The 18,176-nt window shown below is 37.2% G+C and overlaps 1 protein-coding gene across 11 annotated transcripts in view; it reads left to right on the top strand.

Annotated features, from left to right (window-relative positions):
* Positions 1–18,176, top strand: part of nuf (rab11 family-interacting protein nuf) — a 268,745-nt gene that overhangs the window by 66,486 nt on the left and 184,083 nt on the right. For 7 of the 11 annotated variants that reach the window (XM_067792115.1, XM_067792120.1, XM_067792114.1 and 4 more), the window contains 4 exons: positions 1,260–1,482; positions 1,548–1,809; positions 1,879–1,953; positions 6,487–6,531. In XM_067792115.1, coding sequence (XP_067648216.1) covers positions 1,368–1,482; positions 1,548–1,809; positions 1,879–1,953; positions 6,487–6,531 — 497 coding nt within the window. In that variant the 5' untranslated portion in view covers positions 1,260–1,367. The remainder of the gene's footprint in view (positions 1–1,259; positions 1,483–1,547; positions 1,810–1,878; positions 1,954–6,486; positions 6,532–18,176) is intronic. The other 4 variants (XM_067792123.1, XM_067792122.1, XM_067792121.1 and 1 more) reach the window with 2 other exon arrangements.

Below are 18,176 nucleotides of genomic sequence, written 5' to 3'. Positions count from 1 at the left end.
CTCGCTGCTCCTTTAAACGTCCGAGATAGCAAAAGTTATTTCGGCAAAGTAGCTGCTTATTCTACGACCATCTAACTCTAATATTTAAATTAAATGGCAGCATTAGGGCAGGAGTGTGGTCTTCATTAAGTTGCTCCATACAGTGCGCTGTTTATTCTTCTTATAATTGACTAGCAGACCCGGAAGACGTTGTTCTACCCTAAATTTGGTCTATCTGCATAGATTTTAATAAAATTTTTCCGTCTAACTCTGCCCTCCCCCCTCTTCACTTTTTCCTAATCCTTTTATTCACTCCTTTCTCCGTCCTTTCGCTTCATCTATCCCTATCTTCGTCTAATTTTATCACTTTCTCAGTCCCCTTCTTCTCTCTTTTCTCCTCTCTCTTCTTCTCATTCTTCTTCATCCCTTATTGCCAGTCCCAGAGGGTGGTATGAATTTTGGCCCAGTCCCATTCCGAGTCCCAGTCCCACTCCGAGTCTCAGTGCCTGTCCTAGTCCTAATCCCACTCCCAGTCCGTCTCTGGTCTACTTCCCGGAAAAAAGGATCGTAAATACTAATATAAGCAAATTTATATACCAAATTTCAAGCAAATCGAATAGGAAGTATGTAAATAGGTATGTTGGTATTATTAATTCATGTCTTTATTTCGGCCTCGCATGCAAATCGAATATCACAATGAAAATTACTTGGAAGCTCTCAGCAACAGCTTTCACTTCATATCCATATTACACACACATTCTATGGTTATCTGGGTCCACGTTTTGGCCTATATCTCGAGACCCTAGTCACCGAGGGGTACGAAAAATACACCGTATCAAAGTTAGCAGCCCTAGCAGATGCAGTTTGGAGTTTGCATAAAACATGCAAGGCCGGCCACTTATATCTCTATCATTTCTTCAAATGCTTCTTGTACCTAATATTCTTGAATTCATGTGTAGTATGGCAAACGCATATATATTCGGACAGCCTGTCATAAACTTGTATTAATATTTTAATGAAAAATGTAAAAAAATGCACTTAGTGCTTTGATACAAAAAAGTACCATATTTAATACTATTTCACAAAACGGCCTCTTCTGTTCTTCCCCTTTCTCTCATCATTCGTATTGTATGGGAGTTTTCAAAATGAGCTGTCACTACATATACTACTTTGTCTTTATTACATCATGGTCCTACATATCATTTCTATTTTCTTTATTTTTATTTGACATTTAAAAACTTTTTAAATTATTTTTTTCTGTTTCGTCTTTCACTTTTTAGGCTGATTTCAAAATAAATTAAAGCAAACAACGTATACCAATTAATTATTTAATAACTTAAAAGCAAACAAAAAAACTTCACAGTAACAAGCAGCAGCGCAAAGAAAAAATGGCGCCAATGCCCAATCTGAAGGGAGTCAAACCCAATGGAAATTTTCTCTACGTCGAAGCCGACTCACCAGGTGACTCGAGCCCGACGCCCTCAACGCCACCCTCCAGCACAGGTGAGCTAAGAAAATTTGAGTCCCAAGAAAATAATTTTTTTAGCTTATATTTTAATTTAATTCAGCAGATGCCGCCAAATCACAATGTTCCTCACTCTCCGATGGCGAATCGTTCGAGGGTTATGGCGAGAATGAGACACGCAGCCTACATCGCCAACATAATCATCAGCGTACGGCATCTAGCGCATCGGCTGGTCTATTACGCACCGATGTTGTCAACAATAATAGCAACAATCTGAATGGCACAAATGGCGCCGGTGTAAGCGGTGTAGGCGGTGTTGAATTGGAATTGGCACCACATGACACAACTCCAACGACGGCAAATAAGTGAGTTTGTTTTGCAGTTGCAAACAAAAAAGAGATAATTAAAAAACAATTTTTTTTTAAATTTTTTAGTGATGACGAACTAAGCATCATTCCACGCGACAATTGGGCACGCATGAGCCTACGTCGCACCACCACCTCCTCCAGGTGAGTACGAGCTTTCTTAGTTTGCCCTAATGTTATTTATTGACAATTTAATCATTTAAGCGCTTAAATGTTTGTCTTTGCTTGTATGACTATAAATTACTTTCAAATTTTATTGTTTGTCGATTAGTTAGTTGTTAACTTATGAGCTCATTTGAATGACAATGAACTGGAGATTGGCAGTCATGCGCTCACTAATTCCAGTTGCGAAGTCGTTTATTGTATTTGAAGCTAAACTTTTGATGCTTTGTGATTAAGTGTGTCAGGTGTGAGGGGTAATAGAAGCATTTAAGCCGTGTCCCAGTCATTCGCAACCAGTTACCTCAGGACTTTAATTAAACTGACTGCAACCTAAGACGACAGTGGAGGAAGTATGGTATGCGGTATCCTCACTAGGCTAATCCGTTTCCTAATTGGGAAGTCTGCTTTCTGGGATTTTCGGGTATTGGACACTGAGCCGGGGTTCGCCGGGCATCCCAATCTCAATCGCTAAATTTTGATAGTAGCTAATTAGGCTAGCTTCCTCTCAAGAAGTCTTAAGAGTGTACTGGAGCGGAGACGGGGGGCCCAAAATGGACTTCGGCTTGAAAGCAGCTTGAGATTTTGCTTTCAGCCCGTCTTCGCGACTTTAATAGTCTCTGCCAAGCGCAAAAAAGGACTCGAAGTATTCATTAACTCAGTCAAGCATCGACCAAGGTCAACAGTAACTGCTTTATGCGTTACAGCAATATTGAGGGCAACTAGTAGCCAGGCAAGCATGCAAGCGGCCTGGCATTGTTGAACGATGTTGAAGCAGTTCTCAGACCCTATGGGATAGCTAAACAAACATCTGCGGCTTACGAAGTGAAGAGAACAGAGAACCTGCTAAATAACCGACGGAATATGACTCCATAGAATTACTGCCACGATCACGAGACGCTTTCTGTTAAACCTGCGCACTGAACGAATGGGGACTGATTTTCAACAGCACGTTTGCGTGTATTTTGGTGTGATTTTTCGTCATAGCCTGTCAAATTTGATTTCGAGACACCGGTTTCAGCCGTGTGCCATCTTCAGTGCAATTTTTCATTCGAAAGTTGTGTCGAGGAGAATTGCAAAGAAATACTCTTGCACTACTTGTGCGAATGCCCAGCTCTGACATACATTAGTTTTCACACTTTGGGCATCTATGTAAAAACTTAAAGAGCTCCCTAGATACTGCGTAAAGGATATCACCAGCTTGATCGAAAGAACGGCATGTATTGAACATAGAATACTTAATCTTACCTAGCAGCAGCCAGAAACAGCTGATTCCAGAAGAAAGTGCATGAAAATGGCGCCCGTTCGCTATTTGAACCCGGATCTTTTATAACACGAGAAACACAGCATCCAAACAATCACTTCAGTGTCATTCAGAGTTTATTCATTGCGGGCTAGAAATATCGGCAATTTCCTTTTCACGTCATCAAATCTCCTAAACCGATGATCCAATCTCAACAATGTGTGTTTGGTGGAAGTGCTGCTCAGAACTCTATTCCAAGGCAATTTATGAGTACTAATTTTGATGGCAATGTTTTGGCGAATTGCACTTCTTTTCATTCTTTGCTAGACGCTAATAAGACACGATTGCTTTTCGAGCTAATGACTTTTTAAATGTCCAAAAAAGGCAACTCGCCATTTTCCACTTTTTGAAGTTCATATACCAAAAAACAGTATTTGGCTATTTCCATATTTTAGTCAGGCTTTATTTTGACGTAATAACTTAACAAGCCTTGATTGCCTTATAAGCTTGTACAGACCATATGGGAGTACATATATTAATCTTAGCTGAGCTGCAACCTATATACATACTTCTACAATATGTATGTATATTAGTCTGGATCGATGTATTAACCGATATCGCACCATCGATTTTTCGATAGGATTTGGGCTTAGGAAAAAAAAGTTCCACTACGCATACCCCAAAAATAAGTTTCGAGCTTGCGAAATTTCATTTTTTTTGGCTCTTTTTCGACTTTCAATTTTAAGGTTTTTTTCATGACCTACTAAAAAAATTTTTATCTGATTGTAAAATTTTCATGTATACCCTGTCGGACCCAAAAATGTCCGCTAAAAACGTTGTCGAAAACAAAGATAAAAAAATTTTTTTTTTTCAAAAAACTGTTATCGACTACGCTTTAGCGGACATTTTTGGGTCGGACAGGGTATAGTACATATGAAAATTTTTTTAGTAGGTCATGAAAAAACCTTAAAAATCAAAGTCGAAAAAATGTCAAAAAATGCAATTTCGCAGGCTCGAAAATTATTTTTTGGGTATGCGTAGTGGACCTTTTTTTCCAGAGCCCAAATGCTATCGAAAAATCGATGGCGCGATATCGGTTAACTTTCGTCCACCCAAATCGACCCACCCTAATGTCTATACCTATGTACATATATGCACGACTTATATTTCTGCGCCGTTTTAGACAATAAGCCGATCTCACCTTCTGTATCCGCACTCATACCTATCTGCCTCAATATGTAGCTATGTATGTGGGTAAATACGTAAATGAATTAACTTTTTTCTACGAATCAGCTTTTTTTTATTTTTGTCTGCTTCTTTGTCCTCTCTCAACTAAAAACAGGTTTTGTTTGTATGTAGATTTAGCTTAGGTCATAAAACAAAAATTAAATGTTTTACATTTATTGTTTTCATATTTTTGTTTTGCCATAAAAATCACAAAAATTGTTGTCTAAAGAGTACACCGCTAAAGAGATTAATAGATCATTTCACTCAAACAACGTTTAAAAGGTTACACTCAAGAGTATATGAAGATAGCGATTTCTCTTTCATGTACTCTTTTATTTTTCACAAACTCTCTTAGTAAACCATTCAACAAATGTGCATTGTTTAACATGCCTCTATCGATATGTGCGATGATTGATTTTTCTGATTGCAGCTAAAGCAAGCTTGGCTGCCATCACAATAACTAACTCTTTGTTAGTCTGCGGCGTTCCCATTCTACGGCTATTACGGTCCAGATCCCGACAGCACCGGTGTTTTCCATGTGGCAATTATTTTTGGCTTTGTAAAGTTCGCTGATGAATACACAGTTGGCTCTTCTGTGATCAAGGAGCAATTTATTTAGTAGCTCATCACAAAGCTCATCAATAAGGCGGCCACCGTGGTGTGGTGGTAGCGTTCTCCGCCTACCATACCGAAGATCCTGGGTTTGCGCCCTTCGGCAGTGATGTAGCAAGCACTCCGAGTGTATTTCTGCCATGAAAAGCTTCTTAGTGATAACTCATCTGCCTTGCAGATGCCGTTCGGAAAAAACATGTAGGTCCCGTTCCGCCAATTTGTAGGAAACATTAAAAGGAGCACGACTCAAATTGGAAGAGAAGCTCGGCCTTACATTTCTTTATTTTTTAAGTTTGCTTAAGCTAAAGCTAGTAATACCTGACGAGTAGCGAGTGCCGCTCTAAATGTGCTACATGCTTCAGATCCGTGAAGATGATCAAGCTTCTGTGAATTATAAAGGGAGTATTTTGGGTTTTCGGCGCAGTTATTCGCTCGAGATATATAAAAGAGTGTTGCGCTTCCGTTGTCTGATTCTGAACTGGGTCCTGCTGACATCCTCTTGTTTTTTTTTCGGTTGAAATCTTGTATTTCTACATCAGTATTGAGGCAGTCCATAAACAGTAGTTCCATAGAACACTGTTGTGCTTAACCAGCCTCTCTAACTGCGCTACCCTATGGCTTTCAGAGAAGCCGATTAGTCGTTGCAATGCTCAGTTTTTGTCAGTACGTTACGATACTAAGCGAGACTTGTGGACCGAAACGCCCCTTAAACCTGTGCTGGTTTTTGTTTTGGATGGCTTTTCCCACAAAAGTTGCAGCTTGGTTAGTCCTACTAGTACTTTTTAATGCTCTAGGCACTTGGACAGGGGGTCGCTTCCTCGCTCTCTGAAGCTACTGTTTTGGCTCTCCACTCATTACCTTGGCAAAAGACTCCTGCACGGAAGATAATTTTATCCTTCGACTCTTCTCTATAGCTTAAGAGTTGGAACTCGGCACAGTTCGCCACGTTCACCCATGTGTTTAGCACTGCAGCTTAACGCTTTTTCGGCCCAGGCGTCCTCCTCCGACACGGTCTTCAGTCTGGGTAAAGCTTTCTGCATAATGCGCAGATACAGTTCGTCCTGATTCTTGTTGTTCTTCTTGTTTTTGTTGTAGCGATAAAGACACTCACCGAAGGTTTTAAAATGTAACATAACATACAAAAAATAATATAACATAACGTAACATAATATAACATAACACAACATAATATAACATAAGATAAGATCACACAACAACAGATAACATAACATAACCAAACATAAACATAACATTACATAACATAGCATAACAAACCAAAATAAAATGTAAGAAAAAATGTGAAATTTGTAAACCAAGCAACTTAGTTTTATTTTATCTACTCTAATATTTAATTCATAAATATGTTTAAAAGTTAATCGCTGTTTAACTTCTAAGTTTCACAAACTGATATAAAATTTGTTGTTTTTTTTTTACAGCAATCCAGACAGTTTAATAAATCGCCGTTGGGGCTCCATGAGACAGTAAGCAAATTATTACTAAGCAAACCAATTTTTATAAAAAATATACAATACATTTAAAAATGCATTCTAAATGTTAACGGGCACTTGTAAATAGCTTGCAAAAAGTTTAAGTATTTTTTTATCTTACTAATTTTTTTTATTATTTTTTCAACCTAATTTACACACAAGTAAATGAAAATTGGTTGCGGTCATTTTTTGCTTCATTATTTTATTTGTTTTCAAGCACCCTCATTATTGTAGTATTTATTAAATTTCATACATTTTAAAAATTGTGAATTCAAATTTTTTTTATTTTCCTTTATTAATATTTGTTTATTATTCATTTCATCGCAAATCATAAAGATACAGTAGCGAACACGAAAATATAACTTTATCAAATAATTTTTTTTCGAAAATTAAAAAAATCTTTTATGAGTTTTCTAACTGATACCAATCTCAAAAACGTTTTCGAAAAGATTCACGAAAATTCTACGAAAGATTCGAATTTTTCATATAATCTTCAAATTTTTTTTTGTAGCCCAATCAATTTTAGTCTGTCAAGTTAAGATAGTGGTTTGGTTTTTGTAACTGAAACTATGCAAATCATGTTTAAAAACGTTTTCGACAAAATTCGAAAGATTAAGAAAATTTTTCGAAAATTTCCAAATTTTAATTTAGAATTTTTTGAAATTTTTTGAGTATGTAGTTTTGTAGCCCAATCAATTTTAGTATGCCAAAGTGGAAGTTATTAGGCTCTCAAAATTCGTATTTTTTTAAAAGGGTGTTTCAGATTTGCTTCCATATAAAAAATAAAATTATGCGCACTTTGTATGGAAGACCATCTGAAACACTCTTCGGAAAAAAGCTCAAATATCAATACGAGTTTTGAGAATCCAATAACTTGTACTTCGCCAGACCAAAATTGATTGGGCTACAAAACTGCATATTCAAAAAAATTCAAACTCCAAATAACTGCTATTTTCATGAATTTACGAATTTGTTCGAAAACTTGTTTGAAATTGGTTTGCAGCTTCAAAATTCATGCAAATTTTTTCTTATTTATTGAAAATAATAAAAAAAATTAATTGATGAAAACTCCCACTACTATTTTCGTGTTCGTTACTGTATATTACCCTCAACATCTAGAAACACTCTCGTCTGTTCTGTCTCTTTCTTACATATTATTGTCATTTTCCATTTTCTACTTATCTTATTTATGCCTTTAGCAGTGGCATTTCAATTAACGCAACAATTTATGTTGCAATAAATTTGTCAAACGGTTTTCTTAACTTTGTTGCGCTCTTTTTCATGCAACATAGTACATTAATACATGACCCTACAGGAAATTAATTACCTCTAAAAGAAATAATACGTAATCGTGCAAAATAAATCAATAATTATTCAACTAACTATGAACTAGTTAGCTATAAACTAATTTGTAGCTAGTTGATTGCAGTTTTTTTTTAGTTTTTGTTAGTGGAATAGGGAAATGCTTTATGCATTAGCTTGTACACAAAAGCTTAACCTTCTAAGGTCCACGCATTTAACTTGGGATTGTGTCAAGCTTTACTCCGCATGAGCTTTAGTCATTAGCTATCACTGTAGAGGTATACACATATATTACCTTTGTCGTTTCGTGGAAAATATTACCTCATTTATGTACCTATAACCGTATCTCAACTCATGTTTCCGCAATCCATCTTATGGTTCGCATTGCCCGTGAATAACACGCCAAGGGTCTTTTACATCGTCCTTCGTTGTTTAGCAAAGTTATAACATTCAAAATTGGTGTGGCGTGCATCGTCGGTATCTTCATAATATGGGCAGTTCAAGTCTTCAACCTTTCCCACAATATAGTCATCGCTTCAGCTAAACGTTCAGCTCGGGGATTTACTTCCTGGTCCACTTTCCCGCAGTACGGCTGCTTCATTGCTGTTACCAAAATCGATAGCTTCTAAAAACCATGCGATAAACTAAACTGATTCGTAGCGCGTTAAACAGACGTAATAGCGAATTGCGAACTTTCGGTATTTCACTGAATTCTTCCCTATTTCTGCAGCCAACAAGAATATAGGCCCGAGACGGATGAGAGCAGTTTTCTGGCTTTGGATTGCCTTCGTTTGCCCTATGCGATTCAGTCTCATTATATGGTGCGCAACCTTTCGCAAGCTCATCAGAAGTGCTGTGAAAGTGATGCTGTGTCTTTCTACTTATTTGTATTCAGCCGTCAGATTTCATAGATCAGGTACCAATACTGAACATTGGCTGCCTCGCCTCCTGTATTTTTTGTGAACGGTACCACGTATCGTCGAAAATATCTAGCATATCTAGCATTGAAGAAGCGTTCCAGAGCCTCGAACATGTCATTAAAGCTACACTACTATGTATTAGCCTTCTTGACTGCGTCGATTACTTCCCCTAATGCGTGTATTGCTAAGTGCTCTCTCAGGGAATCGTGCTGTCAATAAAACAGTCCTGCAAATTTTCTTTTGTTGCTCGGCGTGTTTGGTCAAGAGAGCCTTGACTCGTTTCACGCAATGTCAAGCATGCGCAGACTATGGAGGGTTCATGTTTCCTTTGCGCTTCGGGTATACCAGCTTCCATTGTTAGCGGGCAATTACAGTATATGTATGTGCAACAAAAGCTCTGGGTAGTTATTCGCAGTTGGCCTAATTACCGCTCCACTGGTACTCCGTTAGCCCCTGGAGCCCTTCTGGGCTTCTTGCTCCGAAAGCAAGTATTTAGTCGTTCTTTTGAATGGCTCCATATTATGTTCTTCTCCGAAAAGTATTCTTGCTCTCTGAATGGTTGGGTAAGGAACGGAGAGTTTATAATGTTTGCCAAATTTTCCTCGTTCATTACCTGATGCATCAAACCACACGAGTCAGAGAAACGTGTGACTAGCGCCCAAGGCTCGCTTACCTTGGTTCCAATTGATGATGTCTATTAGGTGGGGTTGGAGGTATAACAAACACCTCTTCTAATCTTCATGGCACCCGGTTGTATCCAACCACACATTCGCGCTAAAAACTCTTCTGCATTGGGATATCAACCACAGCTACCACGATGCTACCGAAGGGCCTACACCAATGAGCAGAAACGGAGCAAAGTACGTGAGCTAACTGTTGCCATCGGGAGTGGACAGTGACCGATCTATTTAAAAAATAATATCTAGGGCTCGAGATGGAGAGAGGAAGAATGAAGATAGGGGAACCGGTAGAATGGACGGCTGAGGAAGAGCGAGAGCTGCGTAAGAACCCATAAAAAGAGAGGAAGTGGAACAGAAAAGGGGAGTGAGGAGACATAGCAAATGATGGAACTTCTTGAATTCTTTTAACATTGTAAAATTAAACGAAGTTCCGAGCAGGACAATGTTTGCCGTAGTCTTTTAAACATTAACAGAGGTCATTTATTCACTACTAAGTGGAAACTGAAAAGCAAAGATGCACTCCTTCCTCCTGCATCACACTCCCTCTAATCCACCGCGTCTGATGACGAAACAGCTCGGGCCCGAAAAATAAAGCTTCTTTGCGAGGATGGAATATCTTAACTTGTATCATTTCCGAAATGCGAAAGTGGCTGAGAGTGGTTCCTTTACCAAAGTAAACAATCAGAGAACTCATCAGAGCGATCTAATAACCCATGCCCTGCTTTTTAAGAACTTTAGCTCTCACCAAGAACGAGAACATGCCTGCGAACTACGCGAGTGATCGGCAATCTGTTGAGTTCGGATATGAAATTACAAAATCCCAGAAAAAAGGGGTGATGTCCTATTTATCTTCACTCTATTCCCACCAGGATTAAGTAGAATTAGTTACGCATCATAACTTCGCGAAAGTTATATATTTTTCTGATCAAGTTCACGGTCACCACACCCACGACATGGGCGTGAGAGGGGAGTCTACCAAGCGCTCGGAACTTTACTGTTGACTGTCAATATCCCAACAATTCTAGCAGTCACCTTTAATAGCTCTTCTCATCCCCAATATTCAGAAAAATAAAATAAAGTTTAAGTTACTCGTTGTAAGCCCTTCCTGGCAATATGCGAGGAGGGCGACAGGATTGCCGAAAGGTATATTAGATATGTATGCATTTGTGTTAAAATTTCTTCTTGTTTGAGACGGTTATTTCCGATTAAAATTGATAGCCAATCAATTCAAGCTAATACTATTTTCACACACACGGCTTATTGAATAATAAAGGCAGTTTTCTACATTAAGGCGCTTATTGAGCTCAATCTTCCCTACAAAATTCGAATCTATAATTATTTCATTAGTGGCTAATCGAATTCCTAATGAAATCAAAAGCCCAATGCAACTCTGTTGGCCGCGTTCAGTTTCTTAGTTTTTGGTGTGTTCAGTGCTTGAAAATGTCATTTGTCAAAGTAAATGTCATTGTCTGTCATATAGCATTGTCATTTTAGTCGCTTGACATTTCATCCTTCATACTAATCGAGCAACTACTTCTGTGTGAAAGCAAAAAATTTACGATTTCATTAGAAGGTGAAATGAGATCATTAAGTTTCTGTGTGAAAACAGTATAAGACTTGATATTGGCACAATTGTTGTTGGTAATTATAAAGTGGAAAAATGTGTCATGGTATGTAGGTTGTAAGTGTGTGGTTGTCGTCTCCGAAGACACAAGAAAAGCATTCAAAGCTCAAATCGCCATTTAGTAAATGTATTTTATATAAATGTTTTTAATCGAGCGATATATTGCATATGTATGTATGCATGTTCAAAGGTATGTGTGTGTATATGTATTACTGAATGCATTTGCAATAGTTTAATACCAGATTAATTACTAGCGATTGGCTTTGGCAGCCGTAGAGGCGCACACTGCGTTTACGATTTGTCTACTTTGTTTGTTTGTTTATTTTATTCAATGAAAGTGATACCATTTTTAAGCAACAAATTGGTTTTGACATTGTTTATGTGATGATATCATGCACGAAATTACTTTTATTGAGCAATTGGATAATGCATGTATGTACATACATAAAAAACATATGCTTTTATTATTCAAGGTCATTTATTTTGGCATTCCTCGGCGGTTGTTTTCTTTTTTCAAATTTTTTACAATAAATGTGAAAGAAATTGTTTGCCTTTTTGTACCGAACTTCACCAAAGAAGAGGCTTTTAAAATGCATTGTGGCTGTATCTTACGCGGCTGCTTAAAAGAAGAGAGGGTTCTAACGATTATTAGTTAAGTTTTTTTTATAAGTTAAGCTACAGCAGCGAACACGAAAATAACAGTGTTATAAAATTTCTTCAATTAATTTCTACTTTTTTTATTTTCGATAATTAAAGTTAAAATTTTCTTGAATTTTGTAACTAAAACTATGCAAAGTAGTCTCAAAAGCGTTTTAAAAAAAATCGAAAATTCCAAAAAGAAATTTGAACTTTAATTCAAGTTTTCTAAATTTTTTTTCTTAATAAAAAACTCGAAATTTTCGAATTCTTCCGAACCCGATATTGAGTTGATTTGCAATGTACTTGTTATATGCCGACTCCGAACTGCAACTGCAAAGCAGATGAGTTTTTACTGCGATCTTGGCAGAAATACACTCGGAGTGCTTGCAAAACACTGCCGAAGGGCGACACCGTCTAGAAAATTATTATTTTTTCATTGAAAAAACTTGTTTCTGAAATTTTGATGTTGGTTTGCCCGGGGCGTAAACCCGGGATCTTCGGTGCGGTAGACGTAGCACGCTGCCGTCACACAAAGGCGGTCGCTGTTTATGTACAGGAATTTCAAAACTGATTTCGAAAAAATTCAAACAATTGTATGAGAAACATTCATGAAAATCTCCAAATTTTTATTAGTATTTTAGGAAACTTTTTGTAAAGTGAAGATCCTTCAAGATCTTTACCGTATCAAAAGCTTTCTTCAGGCCGAGTGCCAAGAGGACGGTTCAGTGGTTAGGCCGTTTTCCTTAAGCTCGCAATTTATCTTAATCTTTTTTTTGCAGTGAAGAGATATATCGGTTGTTTTTACAACCATAGATAATCTTCCAGGTGTCAGTAGGAGTATTACTAGGCACTCAGTTTAGGGAATGCAAATGGTGACAGTTACAGTTTGAAGGCCTTCGTTGGAGTTTAACTCCATCATAGCCAAGGTGTTTCAGCATAAGTATGACAATGCCGTGTAGCCATTGGATTTGAATGCTTTGACCATCTAGTTGGCTTCTTCAGCTACTGAGATGGTGATGGCAAGAGAAGTACGTGACAATTTTAGCTTTAAACGTTCACCCTGATGATTGGCCGTGTCGAAGTGTTTGCTGTTAGGTATATGGCAAAAATAATAATGAAATATAAAATATTTTATTGAAGAAGCTCCGGCTTTTCTAAAGACTTTTTGTTATCGCATTAATTAAGGCGAATTAAGGCGAATTCAGTACCAGATGGTGTTGTCTCATCAGCTGATTGCTTCTTCTTGATACTTTCCAAGCAACGCCTTGGCACAATTATTCAATATGCTTTAACGTGAGTATCTGCCAATGGAAGATTCAACTTCACGGTGGCAAACACGGATCTAATTGCATGATCAATGGCCCAACTATTGGCTCCATGTTGGTAACCTCGATAACAAGTCTTTACTTGGTATGATATGGAGTCTACCCAAGCTCCCAGGAGGATAATGGCATACGGTTGCAAGCCAACTCCACCTTGATTTCCATTACTATTCTATTGTAAGCACAAATATTCTGTTACATGTTCTGACGCTAGGACTCATCAGATACGTGATACAATTCCACAATTTTAATACAAGTAAAATACTTCAAACATTTCAAAAGGAATAGTGATTACAAACCCACTCTTACAATTATCTATTGCTATCCACGAATGATAGGCATCTGCTTTATCTTCAATATCTCAACAGGTTACAACGGGTTAAACAACAGGGTCACAATTTTGGGATGTGATCAACCCTTTCTTTGACTTTCCGCAGACGAGTTTTTTAAATATTAATGCTTAGGTTGGAATAAGTAAAGAGGCAGTTTACCCTTGTGGGCGGATCCCAAGTAAAATGTATACCAGCTTTCCAACGAAAAAGACCACAACGTTCCGAAGAAAATGCTTTATTGTTTGAATCGAAGACTGAAGTGACTGCATAACTCTGAAGAGAATACTTTATTGCCAACTCCAGTGAAAAGAGACCACATAGCTTCATTAAGTCTGCTTTGTTGTCAATTTTGACGAAAGTGAATTAATCGAATTGAGGAAAAAGTCGAAGGCAAAAACCAAGGAAAAAGCCGAAGACTACCGCTAAAATACGATATGAAACCACAACTCCCGCGATTCGTCTGAATCCTCAAGGCAAAAATGGCATGTTTGAACGTGTTATATAGAGTTGTGAGACGAGTCCCATACACGACCGATAAACTAGTTATCGTCGACAAATCCATTTTCTATCGCTACTAAATTCGTTAGAATAAATTCGAAGCAAATTTGGTGCAAGAAGTAAGCTAATGAACCTCTATTCTGCCAAGAATTCACAGTCAACCAAAAAGATCCGACTGCGCATATTCAACCTTAACACTTTCTAGTAGATAATGTTAGTACCTTAAGGATATCAAATTGATTCAAATTGACGAAAAATAAATAAGTTGGTATATTAAAAACCAAGCAATTACACGCAAACATATCCGTACCACATGTAAAGACGGGTACCGGCGCGCACACGTAACATTTTGTTTGCATTATTTGGTTTAAAACAGTTACATGCACACAAATATACAAGCGCATTAGTTAATAAAATAATTTAAAAACAATTTTTAAGTTAAACGGTTTTATTGAAAACAATACTTACATGAAGTAATAATAATACTAAAAGCTAGAAAATAATTAGGTAGGTCCTAGGTACTAGTCATCACACTCCTCATCAATCTAGGGCGTTGATCCGACAATTAAATAAAAGCGTTGGACGCGTGAAATTTCTAAAAATGTGATTAGGGTTCAGTTGGTCTTATATATGACTATCCATCGTATGTATTATGTGTTCCAAATATGAGCCAAATCGGACCACAAATACGATTTTTGTAAATACCTCGATCCTTGTGCCACCTAGCGGCGATTTTTTTCATAGGTCGCTTTCTATTCTCGTATTTATTATGTGTTCCAAATATGAGCCAAATCGGCCCACAAATACGATTTTTGTGAATATCTCGATCCTTGCGCCACCTAGCGGCAATTTTTTTCTTATTATTGCATTGTCATCGGGTTCTGAACTATATTCCAAGTTTCAAGCTTGTAGCTTATCACTTAAATGATTCAAGGTTCGATTCGAGCTCAAGGCCAGAACAGTAATTTTTTTCTAATGATAATTATTGTTATTTTTAAATTTTTCTAAATTTGAAAAATTGTATTTTGTTTTTGGAATAGTAAGTAGACAATTTTTCAGACAACCTGCCATAGCTGCGCAGATAGATCCATTTCGAAGGATGCTAAGCCTTAAATTTCAATTACAAAATTCGTGCCAGCCATCCAACCAGCCAGCATGTCAAGTCAACCTAAATAAAACCGTTTAAAAATAGTTCATTTTTAGTTTTGGACATAAAATTACCAGCTTTTGAAATATTGAACCCTATAATATATTACATTTTTGTCAACTTTTCAAAGCATTTTTAAATTTGCAACTCTCCCCCATTCACTAAACAACGGTCTCTTGCATAGAGAAACATTCACTGTGGAATTTAGAACAAATCCATTAAATACTGCATAGCGAATTTCGTGCAGCCACTCCTCTTCCTCGAATTACATTACAAAGGCCAAAGACTGTTGAGTCACAAGCAAGCAAATAACAGCAGAAGATGAAAAATTTCTCAAGCCATATTCTTTGTAATTTAGCCCTTTTCTTTTTGCGTTACGCTTTTTTCTCTTTTTTTCGATTTCTTAGCTTTCCATTTACTTTTCTACTTATATAAATAAATGTTTGCTGCAGTCCAGCAAAAACCAGTTTGTTAAAGCTGGCAAGGAACTTTTAAAAATTGTGCGAAGAGCCAAGAAAAAAGATGTCAACAAAAGTAAATGACTAAGACAACCCAAGAAAAAATTTAAAATTGTAGATTGCAGGAAAGCAAAACAAGCTTTTTTGTTCAAGTGCAAATTATAAACAAAGTTGAGGGGAGCAGCAGCAGCAGCTACCTTCCTTCCACCATAAATGTGAATTCCCATTACTAAGCAGGCTGAAAGAATCAGTTAACAACGGACTTCTTCCCGCAGGTCTATACGTTTCGCTGGTTCGCATTTGTTGTAGTCGGCTGCATTGTGCAGAGGTAACATGGTGATGGTGGTGGTTGAGGCGTTGATTGCGTTACTCGAGTTCACTAAGCTGTTGCATGCGCTTTTTTGTCACAGCATTGTATTGTAGTTATTGTTGTTAACATAAAAAAATATATATTTTATAGTTTTTGGTTTGTTATCACAATTTCTGTGCGAGTGAACCAAAAACGACAACTTTAGCAACGTCATCATTGTCAGCGTCATGGGTTTGGAATGCAAAAATGCGCGCATGCGCAGTTGAAACCCGTTGCAATCGCTGTATTTTGCCTAGATGGTGGCATAAAAGTGTGGCGAGAGGTTGCATGATAGCGTAGAAAATTGGTTTGTTTCGTTGTATGCCTGCTTTTTATAGTTTATGAATTTTTTAGGCTTCCTTCTGTATTCAGTTTCCATCTACTTTTATTTTTTATTTTTAAAAAACTGGGTTCACTCACGCCCCTGGCAAAGGAAAATCAAAAATTTAGAAACGAGTTTTCTCAATTAGAAGAAAAATTTTTCTAAGCGGGGTAGCCCCTCTGCAGTGTTTGACAAGCACTCTGAGTGTATTTCTGCCATGAAAAGCTCTCAGTGAAAACTCATCTGCCTTGCAGATGCCGTTTAGAGTCGGCATTAAACAAGTAGGTCCCGTCTCGCCAATTTGTAGGAAAAAAATCCAGAGTAGCACGACGCAAATTGGAAGAGAAGCTCGGCCTAAAATCTCTTCGGAGGTTAACGCGCCTTACATTTATTTTTTTTAATTAAATTTTAATTTAGGATATTTATGTTTGTTTTGTTTTAATGGTGTGTTCAGTTTATACTTATATTTAAGAATCCATGAGCTTAACACCGGCTTATAATAATTGAATTTCAGTTTCTCTTAGAAAACATAATATTTGAAATTCAATTATTATAAGCTGGTGTTAAGCTCATGAATTCTTAAATATATTTATTTTAGGATAATTTCGGAACTATCGTCGGATATCGTCCTTATCGGGATTCGGGAGTATTCCAGGATAATTTTTGTAACATTCCGAATTAATTTCGGTATTGTTACGGAACTATTTCGTGAATGTTTCTAGATCATTGCAGTGTCATCTTTTATTTCGAGATTATTTTTCTTGAGCCATTTTAGGACTAATTTGGGATTGTTTTCCGGATATTTTCGGGAAAATTTCGGAACTTTTACAGTGCTGCTTTCGGAACCGTTTCGAGATTTTTTTGCGTCAATTTGATATAATTTCAAGATTATCTCCGGTTTTGTTTTTTGGCTATATTTCGAAAATGTTTTCGAGATCATATTGGTACTATTTTGGAACTAGTTAGCGGCTGTGTTGGTTTAGTTTTCGGAATACTTTCAGGACTGTTTCGTAATCATTTCGATATGATATCGAGGTTATTTACGGAATATATCAAAATTTTTACGAAGCCATTTCGTGATCATGAACAAAGCAACCTAAGGCTGCCACAGAAATAACCAAGCGGAAGTGGTCGTGGATTGGTCACACTCTCAGAAGACCTCCAGTAAATATAGCCAGACAAGCATTGCGATGGAATCCACAAGGAAGCCGACGACCTGGTGCACCTGCGAAAACTTGGCGCAGAACTGTGGATAAAGAACTCGAAGACGCAGGATACACGTGGAATGATATCACAAGAACTGCACCTAACAGAGGTCGAGGCCCTATGCTCCAATAGGAGTTGAGGAAGATGATGATGATGATGATTTCGTGATCATATCAGGATTCTCTCGATATTATTTCGGGATAATTTCGGGACTATATAATTTCGGTTTTGCTCCGGATTATTTGAGAACTGCATTCGTAATAATTTCGGAACTATTTTGGGAAATCTATTATAATATACATCAATTTTGGAACGATTTTCCGTCATCCCTTGTCAAATTTGGTTTCGAGACAAACCGGTTTCGGCCTTGTGCCATTATCAGTGTCGATTTTCGTTCTCTTGTTAAAATTATTTCGGGACTGTTTGGGATTTTTTCGGGACCTTTTTCGAACTCTTTTATGGATGATTGGAACTATATCGAGTTCATTTCAGTAATAGTTTTAAAATTGTCTTTGGAATTGTTTCGGGACTATTTCTGAACATATCGGGATTATTACTGGATTGTTGTTCTACTCTAGAAACAGTTTAATTATTTTATCCGCATAATTTGGAAACTATGTTTGGGATAATTTTGGGACTACAAAACTGTTTGACATCATTTCAGGACCATTCCTGAACTGTTTTAAGAACGATTGGAACTACTTAGGGATCATTCCAGCATTGCCTTTTTAAAGATAATTTAAGACAAATTCCAGATAGTTCCCCAATTGTTTTTAGGATAATTTGGGACTATTTTCAAACATATTGAGGCTACTTCCGTAAATTGGAAAATTTGAAAGG

The sequence above is a fragment of the Eurosta solidaginis genome, chromosome 5 (assembly GCF_040869045.1).
Source record: "Eurosta solidaginis isolate ZX-2024a chromosome 5, ASM4086904v1, whole genome shotgun sequence".
NCBI lineage: Eukaryota > Metazoa > Arthropoda > Insecta > Diptera > Tephritidae > Eurosta > Eurosta solidaginis.
Note: the sequence above shows the minus strand (reverse complement) of the source record. Positions and strands in the feature narration are given on the sequence as shown.